At 50.2% G+C, this 13,630-nt stretch overlaps 2 protein-coding genes across 8 annotated transcripts in view; one reads left to right on the top strand and one right to left on the bottom strand.

Annotated features, from left to right (window-relative positions):
- Positions 1–1,963, top strand: part of GDAP1L1 (ganglioside induced differentiation associated protein 1 like 1) — a 23,700-nt gene extending 21,737 nt beyond the window's left edge. For all 5 annotated transcript variants that reach the window (XM_082430303.1, XM_082430299.1, XM_082430304.1 and 2 more), the window contains one exon: positions 561–1,963. In XM_082430303.1, coding sequence (XP_082286429.1) covers positions 561–904 — 344 coding nt within the window. In that variant the 3' untranslated portion in view covers positions 905–1,963. The remainder of the gene's footprint in view (positions 1–560) is intronic.
- Positions 1–13,630, bottom strand: part of FITM2 (fat storage inducing transmembrane protein 2) — a 22,214-nt gene extending 8,584 nt beyond the window's left edge. Inside the window, exons 1-3 of one of the 3 annotated variants that reach the window (XM_082430360.1) lie at positions 13,368–13,629; positions 10,999–11,350; positions 4,792–4,828 (exon numbers count right to left, since the gene is read on the bottom strand). In XM_082430360.1, coding sequence (XP_082286486.1) covers positions 4,792–4,828; positions 10,999–11,350; positions 13,368–13,540 — 562 coding nt within the window. In that variant the 5' untranslated portion in view covers positions 13,541–13,629. Of the gene's footprint in view, positions 1–4,791; positions 4,829–8,036; positions 11,351–13,367 lie in introns of those variants that run through there. The other 2 variants (XM_082430359.1, XM_082430358.1) reach the window with 2 other exon arrangements.

Raw genomic sequence — 13,630 nt, 5'->3', positions numbered from 1 at the left:
GGAGTCAAAGGCAAACGATAATGGTCGTTAGGACCAGGATGGTAACATCGGAGGTAACATCAAACTTTGGATGTATTTTGAAAATAAAGTTGATGGGAACGGCTGACAAAGTGTATGTGGGGTGTGAAAGAAAGAGAAGAATTCAACATGGCCTGAGGCTTTTGGCCTGAGTGGTTGGAAGGACGGAGGTGCTGTTACTGACGTGGGATGAATGTGATGGGTTTCGGGGTGATGATCAGGAATTCAGTTTTGGACATGTCGCGTTTAAAATGCACAGTGGACATGCAAGTAGAGCTGGAAAATGGGCAGTGGGATATATGAATCCAGAGTTTAAATACATATACTTGCATTTAATAAGTCAGTTGATTTAAAGAAAACAAATAATAGAGCTAGTATATGCATCTGGCAAAAATCATGAAAGAAGTACAGGAGTGGGTGACCTTGGGGAAACACTGTGGCAGGCAGACAGAAGCCAGAGGCGTCACTGAGAGAGGAGGGAGTGTGTGGGGGAAGAAGAGCTGACCCCTCCCCTCCCCCATCTCCTGTCACTTCCATTCTAGGGCAGAAATGTGAGCTGTGGCTCTGCGGCTGTGCCTTCACCCTTGCTGATGTCCTCCTGGGAGCCACCCTGCACCGCCTCAAATTCCTGGGACTGTCCAAGAAATACTGGGAAGATGGCAGCCGGCCCAACCTGCAGTCCTTCTTTGAGAGGGTCCAGAAACGCTTTGCCTTCCGGAAAGTTCTGGGCGACATCCACACCACTCTGCTGTCAGCAGTCATCCCCAACGCGTTCCGGCTGGTCAAGCGGAAACCCCCATCTTTCTTTGGGGCATCCTTCCTCATGGGCTCCCTGGGTGGGATGGGCTACTTTGCCTACTGGTACCTCAAGAAAAAATACATCTAAAGCCAGGCCCCGGGCTTGGTGTCTGACTGTTGGTGTCTCTGTCCTGTGTGATTCCCAATGAGCTCTCAGTAACGCACCGTCTCATGAACACTTGGACAGCCCCTCCCACCCCTTGTTCGGAGTAATTCTATCATCAGTGTGAAAACATTCCATAGTTTAGGAGTAGATGTTGCCAATGCCGTGAGTTGAGGCCACGGTTCTACCAAAGGAGAGAAAGAGTGAGTGGGAGAGAGAGAGAGAGAGAAACAAAAACACGAATACCTTTTTTTTTTTGATTCAAGGTCTCAAGATGGAACTGTGGGGACTGGTTAGGATCTGAGGTGAGTCCCAGGCCATTTCATTCACCAGGGCCCAGATCCTGGGAGGTGCTGGGGGCTTGGAGGGCCTGACCCCTTGCCTCCCCTTCCCTCTTGCCCAGGGAACTCTTCCACAGGACAAAGCCAATATCAAGTCTTGACTCTTCTAAGCGCTACCTCCGGGTGGGGCTGGAGACCTGGAGACCCCATGGGAGGCCCCTGAAGACTGGAAGGGGCTTCATTCTTCTCCTGGAAGTGAACTGAGACAGCACTGGCTGAGCCAAGGCAGTGACTTCCAGCCACAGGCCATGAGCACACCCTCCCATTCCCCTCTTGATCTGGCCAGTGTGCTTGGTCTGGCGCTTTACCGGAAGTCCCTGAAGGCAGTGTCCATCCTCCTCTTCCCACCAGGAGTTGAGTTTTCCCACCATGTGAGGTGGACTTTCAGTAAAAGCCACATTGATCTTCTCTCGGAAGTTCAGCCCTGGCCGGAGTGCAGGGGTGGGTCTGGAGGTGGATGGCCTTCAGGTCCCTCCTCCAGCCTCTGCCAAAGCCATCTCTGTTAACGTCTGCCTTCCCCTTCACTCTCGGGGCTCCCCCCACGCCCTACCATGCCATGCAGGGGGGTTTCTGCATCCACGCTGCCGGTCCTTGTGGCGTCTCACTTCCCTGTGCCTTTTGCGTGTTGGGAGAGGGTCTGGGTGTCACTGCCGCCCATGCTTAGAAACCACTGAAAGCCCCCAATAAAAAGCATCGAGGAGGAGCAGCTGCTTTTCATTTCTAAACCTGTGTTGTCCATCTAGTTCTCGTTTCCAGAGTTTGGGGCCAGAGGGGTGGAGGTACGACGTTGAGACTCAGTGAGTCTGACTCGCGCCAATGTTTTGACCATTTCACTTCTGGTGAGAAGGAAGAGATGACTGATGGCTGCTTGGGGGGCCCAAGGCTGGATCTGGGGAGGCCAGGTGTTTTGTTTGTTTTTTGGCTGCACCGCATGGCTTGAGGAATCTTAGTTCCCCAACCAGGGATCAAACCCGGGCCCGGGGCAGTGAAGCTCCGAGTCCTAACCACTGGACTGCCAGGGAATTCCCACGGCCAGGTTTTATCTGATAGGAAAGGACAGACAGGATGTTAGAGCACATGTCCAGTACTTTAAGGCCCAGCTGTTGAAGAGGGTCATGTGACTTCCACGCTTGGTCCATGGGTGAGAATTACCAGGCTTTACCCAGCTGCAAAGGAGGCTGGGAAATGTAGTCTGTGATTGGGCAGCCTATTGCTAAGGAAGGAGAGAACAGATCCAGGCGGACAGCTAGCGGCCTCTGACATAAGGAAGCACTGAATGGGAAGAGGCCCAGGCCGACTGCTGGAGAGAACCATAGACTCAAAGACTCCACAGGCCCCACCTGCCCGTTCCACATGTGCAGAAACTGAGGCCTGGGATGGGCATGTGTCTGGTTTGGTCAGGATCCCACAACAAGTGAGCTAGAGCTAAGTGTCCTTTCCCTGGTCCCTTTCTGTCTCGGAATGTCACGGAGAGCAGCTTGGGTGTGGAAAAGAGTCAACGTGCGTACGTTTACTCAGAATCCGTCAGCTGCTGAGCCTTCTACCAGGTGCCGTGGAGGGTTGCAGAGATGGACAGGGTGTGGGGCTGAGTTCAGTCTAGTTGGGAAGACGGACACCACCACCGCCAGGACTGCGGTAATGGGCGCCCCCAATGTTTACACTGCTAAGAAGGTCTCTCCAACATTCACAGAAGGATGCCTGTTGGGGAGGACGGTAAGGGCTGCTGAAGGTTCATATCTCCTTCAGCTCATTGGCTGCTCACTGCCGAAGTCACAGAATCATCTGCCCGGGCCATTCCAACGTTATCTCCAAAGACCTGTTTGGTCCTTCCCTAGCAACCTGGGCCCACATTGCCTAAAACCCTTAGTTTTCTCATCTCTAAATGGAGCTGATAGTAATCATAGCTGCCATCCTTTGAGTACTAACCAGGTACTAGGAAATTCACATAAATTATTTCTAAGTCTGCAAAGCACAGCTTTTTATGTCTCACTGATGAGGAAACAGAGGCTCAGAGAGTTAGCACCCAAGGTACAAGTGGTAGATTGGATTTTTGGATTCCCTAATAGGGTTATACATCCACAACACTTGCCATGTGACTTTGCAGCACCTCCCACTGTGGATGGAGTTTATTCCCTGCCGCATCAGGGTACTATCCATGTGACCAACTTGGGCCAGTGGACTGTTAAGTGGAAGGATGTGATGGGAGTAGAGGCTTTAAACGTGCCACGTGGGTGCCTCAGTGTTCATCACGAGAAAAGCAGGCCCCAGGTAGTTGCTGCCCTTTTCATCTGGACCTTAGAATGAAAGCAGGACAAACTTGAGCCCAGCTTGTGGCCTCGAACCAAGGACAGCTGGCCCACTGCCTGGAGCAGAGCTCACCAGCTGAGGCCAGCCCATATCTGCAGAGCTGCAGCTACCTGTGAGCATTTGCTGTCCTAAACCATCAGGTTTGGGGGTTATTACTGCAATAGCTGACTAATACAGTAGCAGAGTTGGGATGAAGCCAAAGCCCTTCGTGTTTTCTCTATGGCCTAGGCTGTTGGGAACTACAGCTAAGATAATTCAGTAAAAATGTCAGGCAGCAGATTTAGAAATTCAGAACAAATGCTGCTAGCTGTTATTGATTTTAGTCAATGCTACATTTAAAAAATTATATTAAAGACACCAAGCCATTTCGGGTTATTGGGGACATGTAGAAGTTACAGTGCCCAGGCTTCTGAGAGAGACATTCACCAGGCAAAGTAAATCTCTTCAGTAAAAAGCAGCCCTCATAGGCACCCAACATTTTAAAGCTTAGAACATATTTTCCTACCCATCATTTCATTAAACCAGTCAAAGACCAATGACATAGAAAGAATCATCCCCGTTTCATAAATGAGTAACAAGCCCAGAGAGGTTAAGTGACTTGCCTAAGATCACACAGCTGAGGGAATGATAGGCAGGATTTGAATATAGTCTGCTTGCTCCAGTCCGAGGCTTCTAATAACTCCAGATAAGTCAGCTTCCGCCCCCACCTGTTCAGCCCTGCATCACTCCCCAGCAGCATGGGGGCCCATGGCAGATGAAACATGCTCAGGAAATGCAAATGGAAGGCAAGAAGGCATGAAAGGAGTGGAGCTGGGAAAGGGTGACAGCAGCTTGCTCAGGCAGGGCCTGAATACCTTTGCTCCAGAAATTAAGATGTCAATCGGGGGGCTTCCCTGGTGGCGCAGTGGTTGAGAATCTTCCTGCCAATGCAGGGGACACGGGTTTGAGCCCTGGTCTGGGAAGATCCCACATGCCGCGGAGCAACTGAGCCCGTGAGCGACAATTACTGAGCCTGCGCGTCTGGAGCCTGTGCTCCGCAACAAGAGAGGCTGCGATAGTGAGAGGCCGCGCACCGCGATGAAGAATGGCCCCCGCTTGCCGCAACTAGAGAAAGCCCTCGCACAGAAACGAAGACCCAACACAGCCATAAATAAATAAATAAATAAAATTAAAAAAAAAAAGATGTCAATCGGGGGTGGCTCCCAGGCTCCCCCACCTACTCACCTCCTAGGCACTCAGACACACTTCGGGGAGCCATGTCCTGGCAGAGAAGACAGGAGAAGTGATAAGTCACCCAACCCAGTCCCTCAAATACGCAGCCTGGAAACCAGGGTCAGGCAGCCCTTAGCTTACCTGTAAGTGGACAGCACCTCAAACACCTACTTTACCTTGGCCCAAAGGACCCCACAGGTACACGGATGTCCTTTCCCATCAGCCCTCCTGGAAAACGCTTCTCTCACTCTCCCCCACCTCCTATTTAACCCTGAAACCAGACTATAGTCTCGGAGACTCCATTCATTCTAGAGGTCCTGGGACACGGCCTTCCACATTCGACTGTATGTTTTAACTATCTCTGAGTCAATCAAAATTAAAACACTGACAGGTATGGGGTTTCTTTTTCCTGATTTTTTTTTTTTTTTTTTTTTTGGCTGCACCATGCGGCATGTGGGATCTTAGTTCCCCAACCAGGGATTGAACCCGTGCCCCCTGCAGTGGAAGCGCGGAGTCTTAACCACTGGACCACCAGGGAAGTCCCTCTTTTTCCTGATTTTAAAGTAGTTATAGTATTGATGGCACATTAGGGACTTACTGTGCACTTGAAAGACTTTTATATAGTGCCTCCCGTAGACTAGGTCCTGTCCTAAGTAAGCCCTTTACCAGTATCAATTCATTTAATCCTCACAACAACTCTACAAGGTAGGTACTTCTATTAACCCCATTTTACAGATGAGGAAACTGAGGAACTTGTTCACGGTCACACAGCCAGTGTGTATGGCAGAGGCAGAATAATCTCCTCCATCCTTTGCTTTTCTGAGTGTGTTACGTAAATCATCTCTGCCTGAGCTGGGACAATGTTGGGGTAGGGTAGGGGAACACTCTGCTTTTGACGCTTAGCACCCTGTTTGGATGTGCTCATTTCATTGCCTGTGCCTGGCCAGACTGAGGGCAGAACCGTGTCTCTGAATTAACACCGTGTCCAGCTTAGTTCCCCTCACCTAGCGGGGCAATGGATGTTGAATGAGGTGAGGCATTATCCCCACCTTACCCTTCACAAAGAGGCTCAGAGATTCTGACCTGACCGAGGGCACACAGCTGTAAGTTCTAGTCAGCACGAACGCAGAGTCTTTCTGCCACCCGATTCCGTGCTAAATATAACATCATTTATTCTTTGTAGTGACTGCATTATACTCCTGATATGGTTACCATAATTTATTTAACAATTGGCAACAGTTAGTTAAATCTTGACAACTTTGCACTATCACAAATAGCTGCAATAAAATCTTTGTGTTTATCTTTGCCCACCTCTATGAGCATTCCCATAGCTTAAGTCCCTAGACTGAGATTGTTAGGTCTGCACATTTTTTTGGTTTGTTTTTGTTTTTGGCTGTGCCACACGGCTTGTGGGATCTCAGTTCCCTGACCAGGGATTGAACCCGGGCCACGGCAGTGAAAGCCTGTAATCCTAACCACAGGCCACCAGGGAACTCCCGGGTCTGCACATTTTAAGTTTGGTTACGACAAGGTTACAATCTAATCATGTGGGCCCAATTTACCATCTCCCCTCTCCCTAAGGTATGGGAGGACCTGTTTTCTACGCTGTGTGTGTTCAACTTGAAAACTCCCCAGAGACTGTATTAGGGGTTTCTGGGACAATTTCTGAAGGTGACTATATGCACGGAGTTTCCCTTAACAGAATCTACCTTCTCCTTGATATCGAAATTGGTTTGACTTTGGAGACCTTTTTAAAAGGCCTTCTGCGGTTCATCCCTCTGGGAGCTAGGTCCAGCTCCCCATGTCCAGGAAGTCCCTATGAAGCCAAGCAATCAGGTCTAAACTGTATTAGGCTGTTGATGCAGAGAAAAGCAGGGGTATGATAAACTGCACCCAGAGATCAGCTCCTCGATCACTCACCGGGAAGCCAGCTGCCACCTCAGCTGAGTGGGAGTTTCTTTTCACGTTGTTTCCTTAAATAAAAGTCATAACCAGCTTGGGAAGAACTTTTCATCAAGCGGAGCAAAGAAATAGAATAGAGCAGAAGAGCTGAGGTTAACCAGTCTGTGCCCATCATTTATCAGATAAGGAAGTTGAGACCCAGAGATGTTGAGTGACTCGGTCAAGGTCACACAGAAGAGCAGAAAAAGCAGTGGTGGAAGCCAGCTCAAAGCTGGGCATTCGCACTTCTAGCTGAGTGCTCTTTATAATACAGCAGGGCGCCTCCAGGACCTCCTCTGACAGTCCTTTCAGTCTGCCTTTCTTCAGTCTCTGTTGCTCTTGAACATGAGGGGAAAGTTAGGTTTCTTGAGAAGGGATCTCTGGATGAAAATCATGGCAGCTCATCTCCGTGCCTTTGTGTGTGCTGTTCTCACGTCCTTGGAGTCCTTCTCTGCCTAACTGCTTGAACTCCTCCTCATCCTTCAAGACCCAAGAGAACTATGTTCTGTGAAAATATCCCGTGATTCCCCAGGGCATCTTGTTGTCCCCTGCTCTGTGTTCCCAGGCCCTGACCTTGGCCAGCACTCGGAACACTCTGTGGTGGTTGTTGACTCCTTATGCATCTTCTCCAGGAGTGAAAATTCCTCAAACGCACAGAGGTAGCAAAATCAAACTTTGCAACCCCACGCACACCTTAAGCTCTGAAGGGATGGATTTTGGACCACAAGCTCCAGGAGGGAGGGAGTTCATTATCCTGTCCCAGCTCCTGGTTCACAGGATAAACTCAAGAAGGGTTTGGTGCTGCCGACGGAATGTGAACAGGGAAGTTCTGCCAAACGAGGAGCTGCAAATCCTGGAGCCATTGGGCTTTTGACAGATACTACCTGGAGGGGCCAAGCAGGTCAGGCTGACGGAGGAGTGGGCGCTAAAAGGTACAAAAAGTCCTCACACGCGTATAGGCCTCCAGGGCATTTTCACAGATGACCTCATTTGAGTGAACTTTGTAACTGCTCTTGTGTAACCTTCCTCCTACTGCCAAGAAAACTGCTCCCAAATCTGGCTGATCCAGACCTCAGGACTCTGAGACACAGATGTGGCACAGAGGGAAGGAGTAAATAAAGCTGAGAAATACATGACAACATATCCTTAGGTTACAGGATTGAGAAGAAAAAAAATAAGAGTGACTACAGCCTTGAAATTCCCCTATACACAACGAGTAGCTCCAGTAAGAATTACCCTCCTTTCACAAAATGGGCCGAGCTCTCCTGGTTCTGGAATTGAGGGTTTTGGAAAAGAACACACGAAACACAGGAAGGTGGGATTTCATTATCTCTAGTTTAATTTGCCTGTTTACACACACGATCTGTGTGTGTACATAACAGTGGTAACAGCCATTCTCTAAATACAATCTGGTACTCAGACTATGACAGATGCATGTGGAAAATGAGGCGCCAGTGAATGAACCTCAACATGGAGAGACAAGCCAAGCACGGTGGTATTCTGTGATCACAGACGCCCTCAAAAGCCTCTTGTTCAGCACCTGGGGAATAGACACTTTTCAAAAGACAATACAAGGCTACTTCAACAGGACACCCAGACCCCAGACGGCACTCCAAAGAACATATTAGTTTCCCTGCCTTCTCCAGAGGAGCCATAAAGTTCTAAAGGCTTAATCAAGAAAAAGGAGGCAGGAGGATTATCACCTGCTATGCACATGTGCTGGGCATTTTACATACATATTCCCTTCATCCTGACAGTACCACCTCCATTTTACAGATGGGGAAATTGAGGCTTGACCAGGGTCAGACACGATTTGGACCCAAATCTCACGTTTGCCTAAACTTTCAGCCTTGCCACGCTGTCTCACACAGGGATTGAGAGCATGTTCCCTAGAGACAGGCAAAGGTGCTAAGACTGAACAGGAAGTGGCAGAAGACTCATCAATATACAAGATTCGGTAATGGACGCTTTCCACGGAGTCAATGTAAGGCTGAGCCTGAATCAGGCCTGCAGGAGAGAAATGTCTGGACATTTAAGTGGGACAAGTGAACTTCTGGCGTCACCTTGTGCCTGTTGCCTTTTGGTGCTGAACATGAAACGTAGGAGAGATGTCAATCCCTTCAGCAAGCCCCTGCCACCTACCCCAGCCCCACTTCCACCACCCCCGTTTTCAGATGTAAGCTCCAGAGGGCAAAACAATTCTCCCGGGGCCCATCATAGCTTGCCAATGCTCCCAAAGCACCATGGTGACACCTTCGAAATCTCACTGTCAGGTGTTTCTGCCACCTTTGGGTACAACGTATCACACCCCACATTTTGATCGATATAGGTTAACCTGTGGCCAGATGAGATACGAACTACATATTTTAAGTACATATTTATACGCAATACATTTTACACTGAAGATTTTCCAGACCTCAAACTCCTACCAACCTAAGCTTGCGTTAAGCCAGGCAAGTGCAGTGCTTATCAGTTAATGCTATTACCAGGCTTGACTGGGAGGGGAGGGACGTCAAAGAAGCTTCCGGGATGATTATCCAAAATGCAAGGGCCTTGGTTTGAAAGGCTTAAGGAGACACCCTGAGAGAGGGAAGGGGTATCTTATCACAGAGCGGTAACTGTGCCTTTGTGGGGCAGAGGGGACAGGGCATCTCACCATTCCCAGCACTCCCAAGGTGAGGGCCACACAAGGACAAGGCTGGAAATTGAGAAGTGCTGCCAAGGGGAAATAAAAGGTTGAGTTCAAGGGCAGATGAACAGGCCCGTTTGGTCTGGTTTTGGTGGTGGTCCAAGTAAGAGGAGGGTGGGCCAGAGTCAAGCCAACATTTACCAGGGACATTTTTGCAAACAGCTTGGCTTCTTGCCATCAGAAGCAAGGGAAGATATTTTCGTCCACTTCTGACTTAACATAACCTTGTCCAAAAGGGTAAAAGTGCCTTGGGCCACAGCAACGGGCAGAAGGCTTATTATCACACAACTCTGAAGCACCATTCAGTCTACACCACTGACGTGTGGTCAGGGGAGGTTCAGTGCAAATATGCATTTTGCAAAATTACCCTGACTCAGCTTAAAATTCAACAGGCTATTAAAACGTCTGCTTTCCGGTTTTATTCTTAACAGAGAAAAGAGTCCCGTGAGCTTGAATTTAATACCGTAAGCCAAGAGTGTTCTAAAAAGCCCTCAAAGCAATCTACACATGTGCCAAAGTGCAGAGTTGTGAGTTATTTTCGGGAGTTCTGTCAACAAAGAACAAATGCCATGATTGTTATCAAAAACTATAAAGCATTCACTCACAATAGAAGGGGGGGGGAAGTAAACTTAGTGCTCCAAAAACCGATATATAATAGACAACATGGACAGAAAATTATCAATGTTCGTTACCTAAAAATCATCCAATACTCTGTCGCAGAGGCACTCCAGTTTAACTGTTTTGGTAGCTAATCATAAGCCACTTGCAATATTTGACGTTCCGCGGACGAAATAAATACTACAACCAGAATCTGTCCTTCAGGCAGTTGGTTGTTTTATAAAGAACCCTGCTGGAAATAAATGCTTCTGCAAAACTGACCAGAGGGAATTACTGTTAAATAACAGCATTAACAGCCATTAACACAGAAGACAAGGAAGAATCAGGGAGCATCTGAGGGCAGCAGAGGAGAGTCCTGAGGCCCCAGCCCCGCTTCAGCCACACAACAGAGGCTTTCCCGATCCCGCCCTCTCGCTGAGCCTGAGCTTGGCCCTCTAGGGCCAAAAGGGATGTTCCAGATTAAGGTCAAGTCTTGCCAGCAAAGTGCCTGACTGGGAGTGGCGGTGCTTGTGACACAGGGCGATGCCACCAGGGACAGTCTGGGGCCTGACCTCGCTCGCCCCCCCAGACTCCACCCCACCCGCACCCCACACACTGCCCGGTAAGCTTCCTCCCGGAAGCGGGATCAATAATTTGGTCGATAACTAAGAAAAATAAGTGGAAAATCTATTAGCCACTGTCCTGCTGCCATCCCTTTTGCTTCTCTTTTATTTCTTGTAACTGTCTTGCTTCAGATTCAAACTAGAGCTCTGGGGAGGAAGTCCTGGAGAGAAGGATTTCAGGTACCAACACCCGTACGTCCCGTACCAGCCCAGCAGACCGAACAGGGTGCCAAACATTTTCTGGGACAAGTTGTGAAAGTAAACGGCCGTGCACAGAAACATCCACACCCAGATGAAGGTCAGGAAGCCCAGGGCGACCCCCAGGGTGGTGATGGCCGCGTGAAGCCAGTGGCTTCGGTCCGTCCTCACCTCGTGCAGCACAGCCATCTCCTCCACAATCATGAGGGCACAGAAGGTCAGCAGGAAGGAGTGGCCTGAGATGTCAAAGCCATGCCAGAAGCCTCCTTCCCCGTGGCACTGCCGCTTACTCTGGTGCTCCTTTCTCACCCCCTCCAGGGCTGGCGACTGGTAGCAGCTGCCTGTGTAGTGCTCGATGTTGGCGAAGACGGCTGTGCCCACGTACCAGATGGCCGTGCCCACAAGCAGTGTGCTCAGCCGCCGCACGACCAGGCCGGCCTTGCCCGTCAGGTGGTAGTTGGTGAGGGTGATGAAAGGCAGGAGGAGACAGAAGGTCCAGGCCCAGGCCACTTTGACAAAATACCTGGCAGAGGAAGAAAGTGGAAGTGAAGAGCGGGGACATGGCGGAGAGGGAACAATGTCATGACTCAGGACTCTGGACTCTCGAGGGAGGGAAAAAGGAGAAATAGGTGATAAAAGCTACAGACAACAACTTCACTCACTAAGTACTTTAAGTGTATTAACTACTGAATCCTTACACAACTCTATGAGGTAGGTACTGCTATCATCCCTATTTTACAGAGAAGAAAACAGAGGCACAGAGAAGCATCATGCCCAAAGTAGAAGTCATCAGTGGTGGAGCCGGGATTTAAACCCAGGTTCTGTGATCTTAAGCACTATGTTATTTGGTGGGGAAAGTAATTACAGAGCTTTCACATACATCCACTTTCCCATAGAATACTCACAGTTACCTCGGGGGGAAGGTGTCATTAGCCCCATATTATAGATAAAGAATAGTTCAGTAACTTGCCAGGATCACACTCACATGACCAGCAAGCCCAGGTTAAACCAAGGTTTGGCCAGCCCCAAAGCCCATGCTTTTTCTACACCAAGGCTTTTTCCTACGTGGTAGAAATGATCAGACAGAGCTTGACTTCACGATAGAAGACCCAGGTTCAAATCCTGACTCCGACTTATTACCACACCTCCAGGCCTCCGTTTCCTCAACTGTTAAATAGAACTGAGGGGACCCAGCGATTTTTAAATCCAGAGCCAATGATTCACTAGTTTCCTTTCAATAATTAACTAGCATAGAGGTGTGGAGCAAAACACCAGAATCCATGGCAACTCGCGAAAGACAGGGACTTGTCTGCCAGGCTCTTCGGCTCCCAGCTCACCCAGGCCAGATCAAGCAGCAGCTGTCTTGTCTGCCTCCCCTGCCCTCATCAAAGGTGGCTGACCTGGGGACCAGGTGCGGTAAACACATATGCAAGAGACTTGGGGCCATGACCACTCTCATAATCTATTCTCAGCCCAGCCTCCACGGGCGGGTGAGGCAGGAAGGTGCGCAAAGGACAGAAGGACTCTTCCTGGGTTCCAAAGGTTCTTCAGACACTACCCAAGGGCCTGTCACTAAAATCTTCCCTGGGACTGATATGCAAAGATCTGGCCACAGCCAAGACCTGTCAGGTATTTGATGAAACTGCTGGAGAGAGAAACCAGGGTTTTAAGTAGATAACCGAAGTTGGACTGACTTTTGGGAGATGCTGCAGACACTGTACCTCCCAAGGAGAATCGAAGCTCACGTCAGGGGAGGAGTTTTATCTTTCAGAGTTTCCCTTTACTATTGCAACGGTGTTTGTGTCGATAAACTTAAAATTCAAGAGGTTTAAAAAAAAAAAAAAAAAAAAGGAGGGGGTGGGTGGACTTGAGGAGAAGTCTCAAAGAGCCCGGCTGGGATGGCGTTCCTAGGCCACTGCCATGAACTTTGAGTGGCTGAGAAAATCCAAGCAGATCTAGGGGAAAGGTCACGGACTGGAGGGTTCCACTCCGGGGCGACTATCTTGGAATGGGCGTTGGCATGGGCTAGGACAGGCTCTCAAAGGTGGGGTGTTGGCGAAAGAAGGCAGGTCTGCTTGCCCCACCCGGGTGTGATGGGATTCTGTCACCAGCTGGGGGGTATCAGATTTAGGGCGGAGGCGCAGGGTCTGACACTGGCAGGCAGGAGGGAGGTGGCATCTCGCCCAGGGCAGGGGCCAACTCCTAACCCCAAAGGGAGGCAGAGGGAGCAGCGACACAGGCCGGTTCACCCCCCCTTCCCACCCTCCACCCATACACACACACAGACACACACACCACCCTGCCCGTCACCCCTACCCAGTCAAGCTCAGACTGTCTGGTTTGGGTGTGCAAACGCGACTTGCTAGTGACACTAGCTATTCCGGGGTCCCTCCATCGCGACACGAGTGCAGACGCTGCTGTCACAAAGGGGAGAAGGATCTCCCCTTCCAATGACTCGTCCATCAGGGCAGCTAACCCCCGGCTCTCTGGGCAAGGCGACAGCTACGGCGGGGACAGGAGAGGACCCGGGGCGCACTCACACGTTGAGGACGTTGCGCTTGTTGCTGAGATAGCTCTCGGGCAGCGGGGAAAGCTCCTTGAGGAGGGAGCCCGCCAGCATGGAGGCCACCAGGGCCCAAGGCAGGTAGCGCCGTACGGCCGCCCGCACCAGCGTCCCCCTGAGGACCCACGCGCAGCGCTCCAGGTGCTCCATGCCCGACCTGTCGGCCACCGTCAGCCTCCCCGTGCCCTCTCGGCCACCGTCTTGTCTTTCGTCTTGGCTGGCGCCACCGCCTCCCTTTGA

Source organism: Balaenoptera physalus (genome assembly GCF_965194825.1).
Source record: "Balaenoptera physalus genome assembly, chromosome: 16".
Lineage (NCBI taxonomy): Eukaryota > Metazoa > Chordata > Mammalia > Artiodactyla > Balaenopteridae > Balaenoptera > Balaenoptera physalus.
The sequence above is the reverse complement of the archived record's forward strand: the minus strand, read 5'-3'. Positions and strand labels throughout refer to the sequence as shown.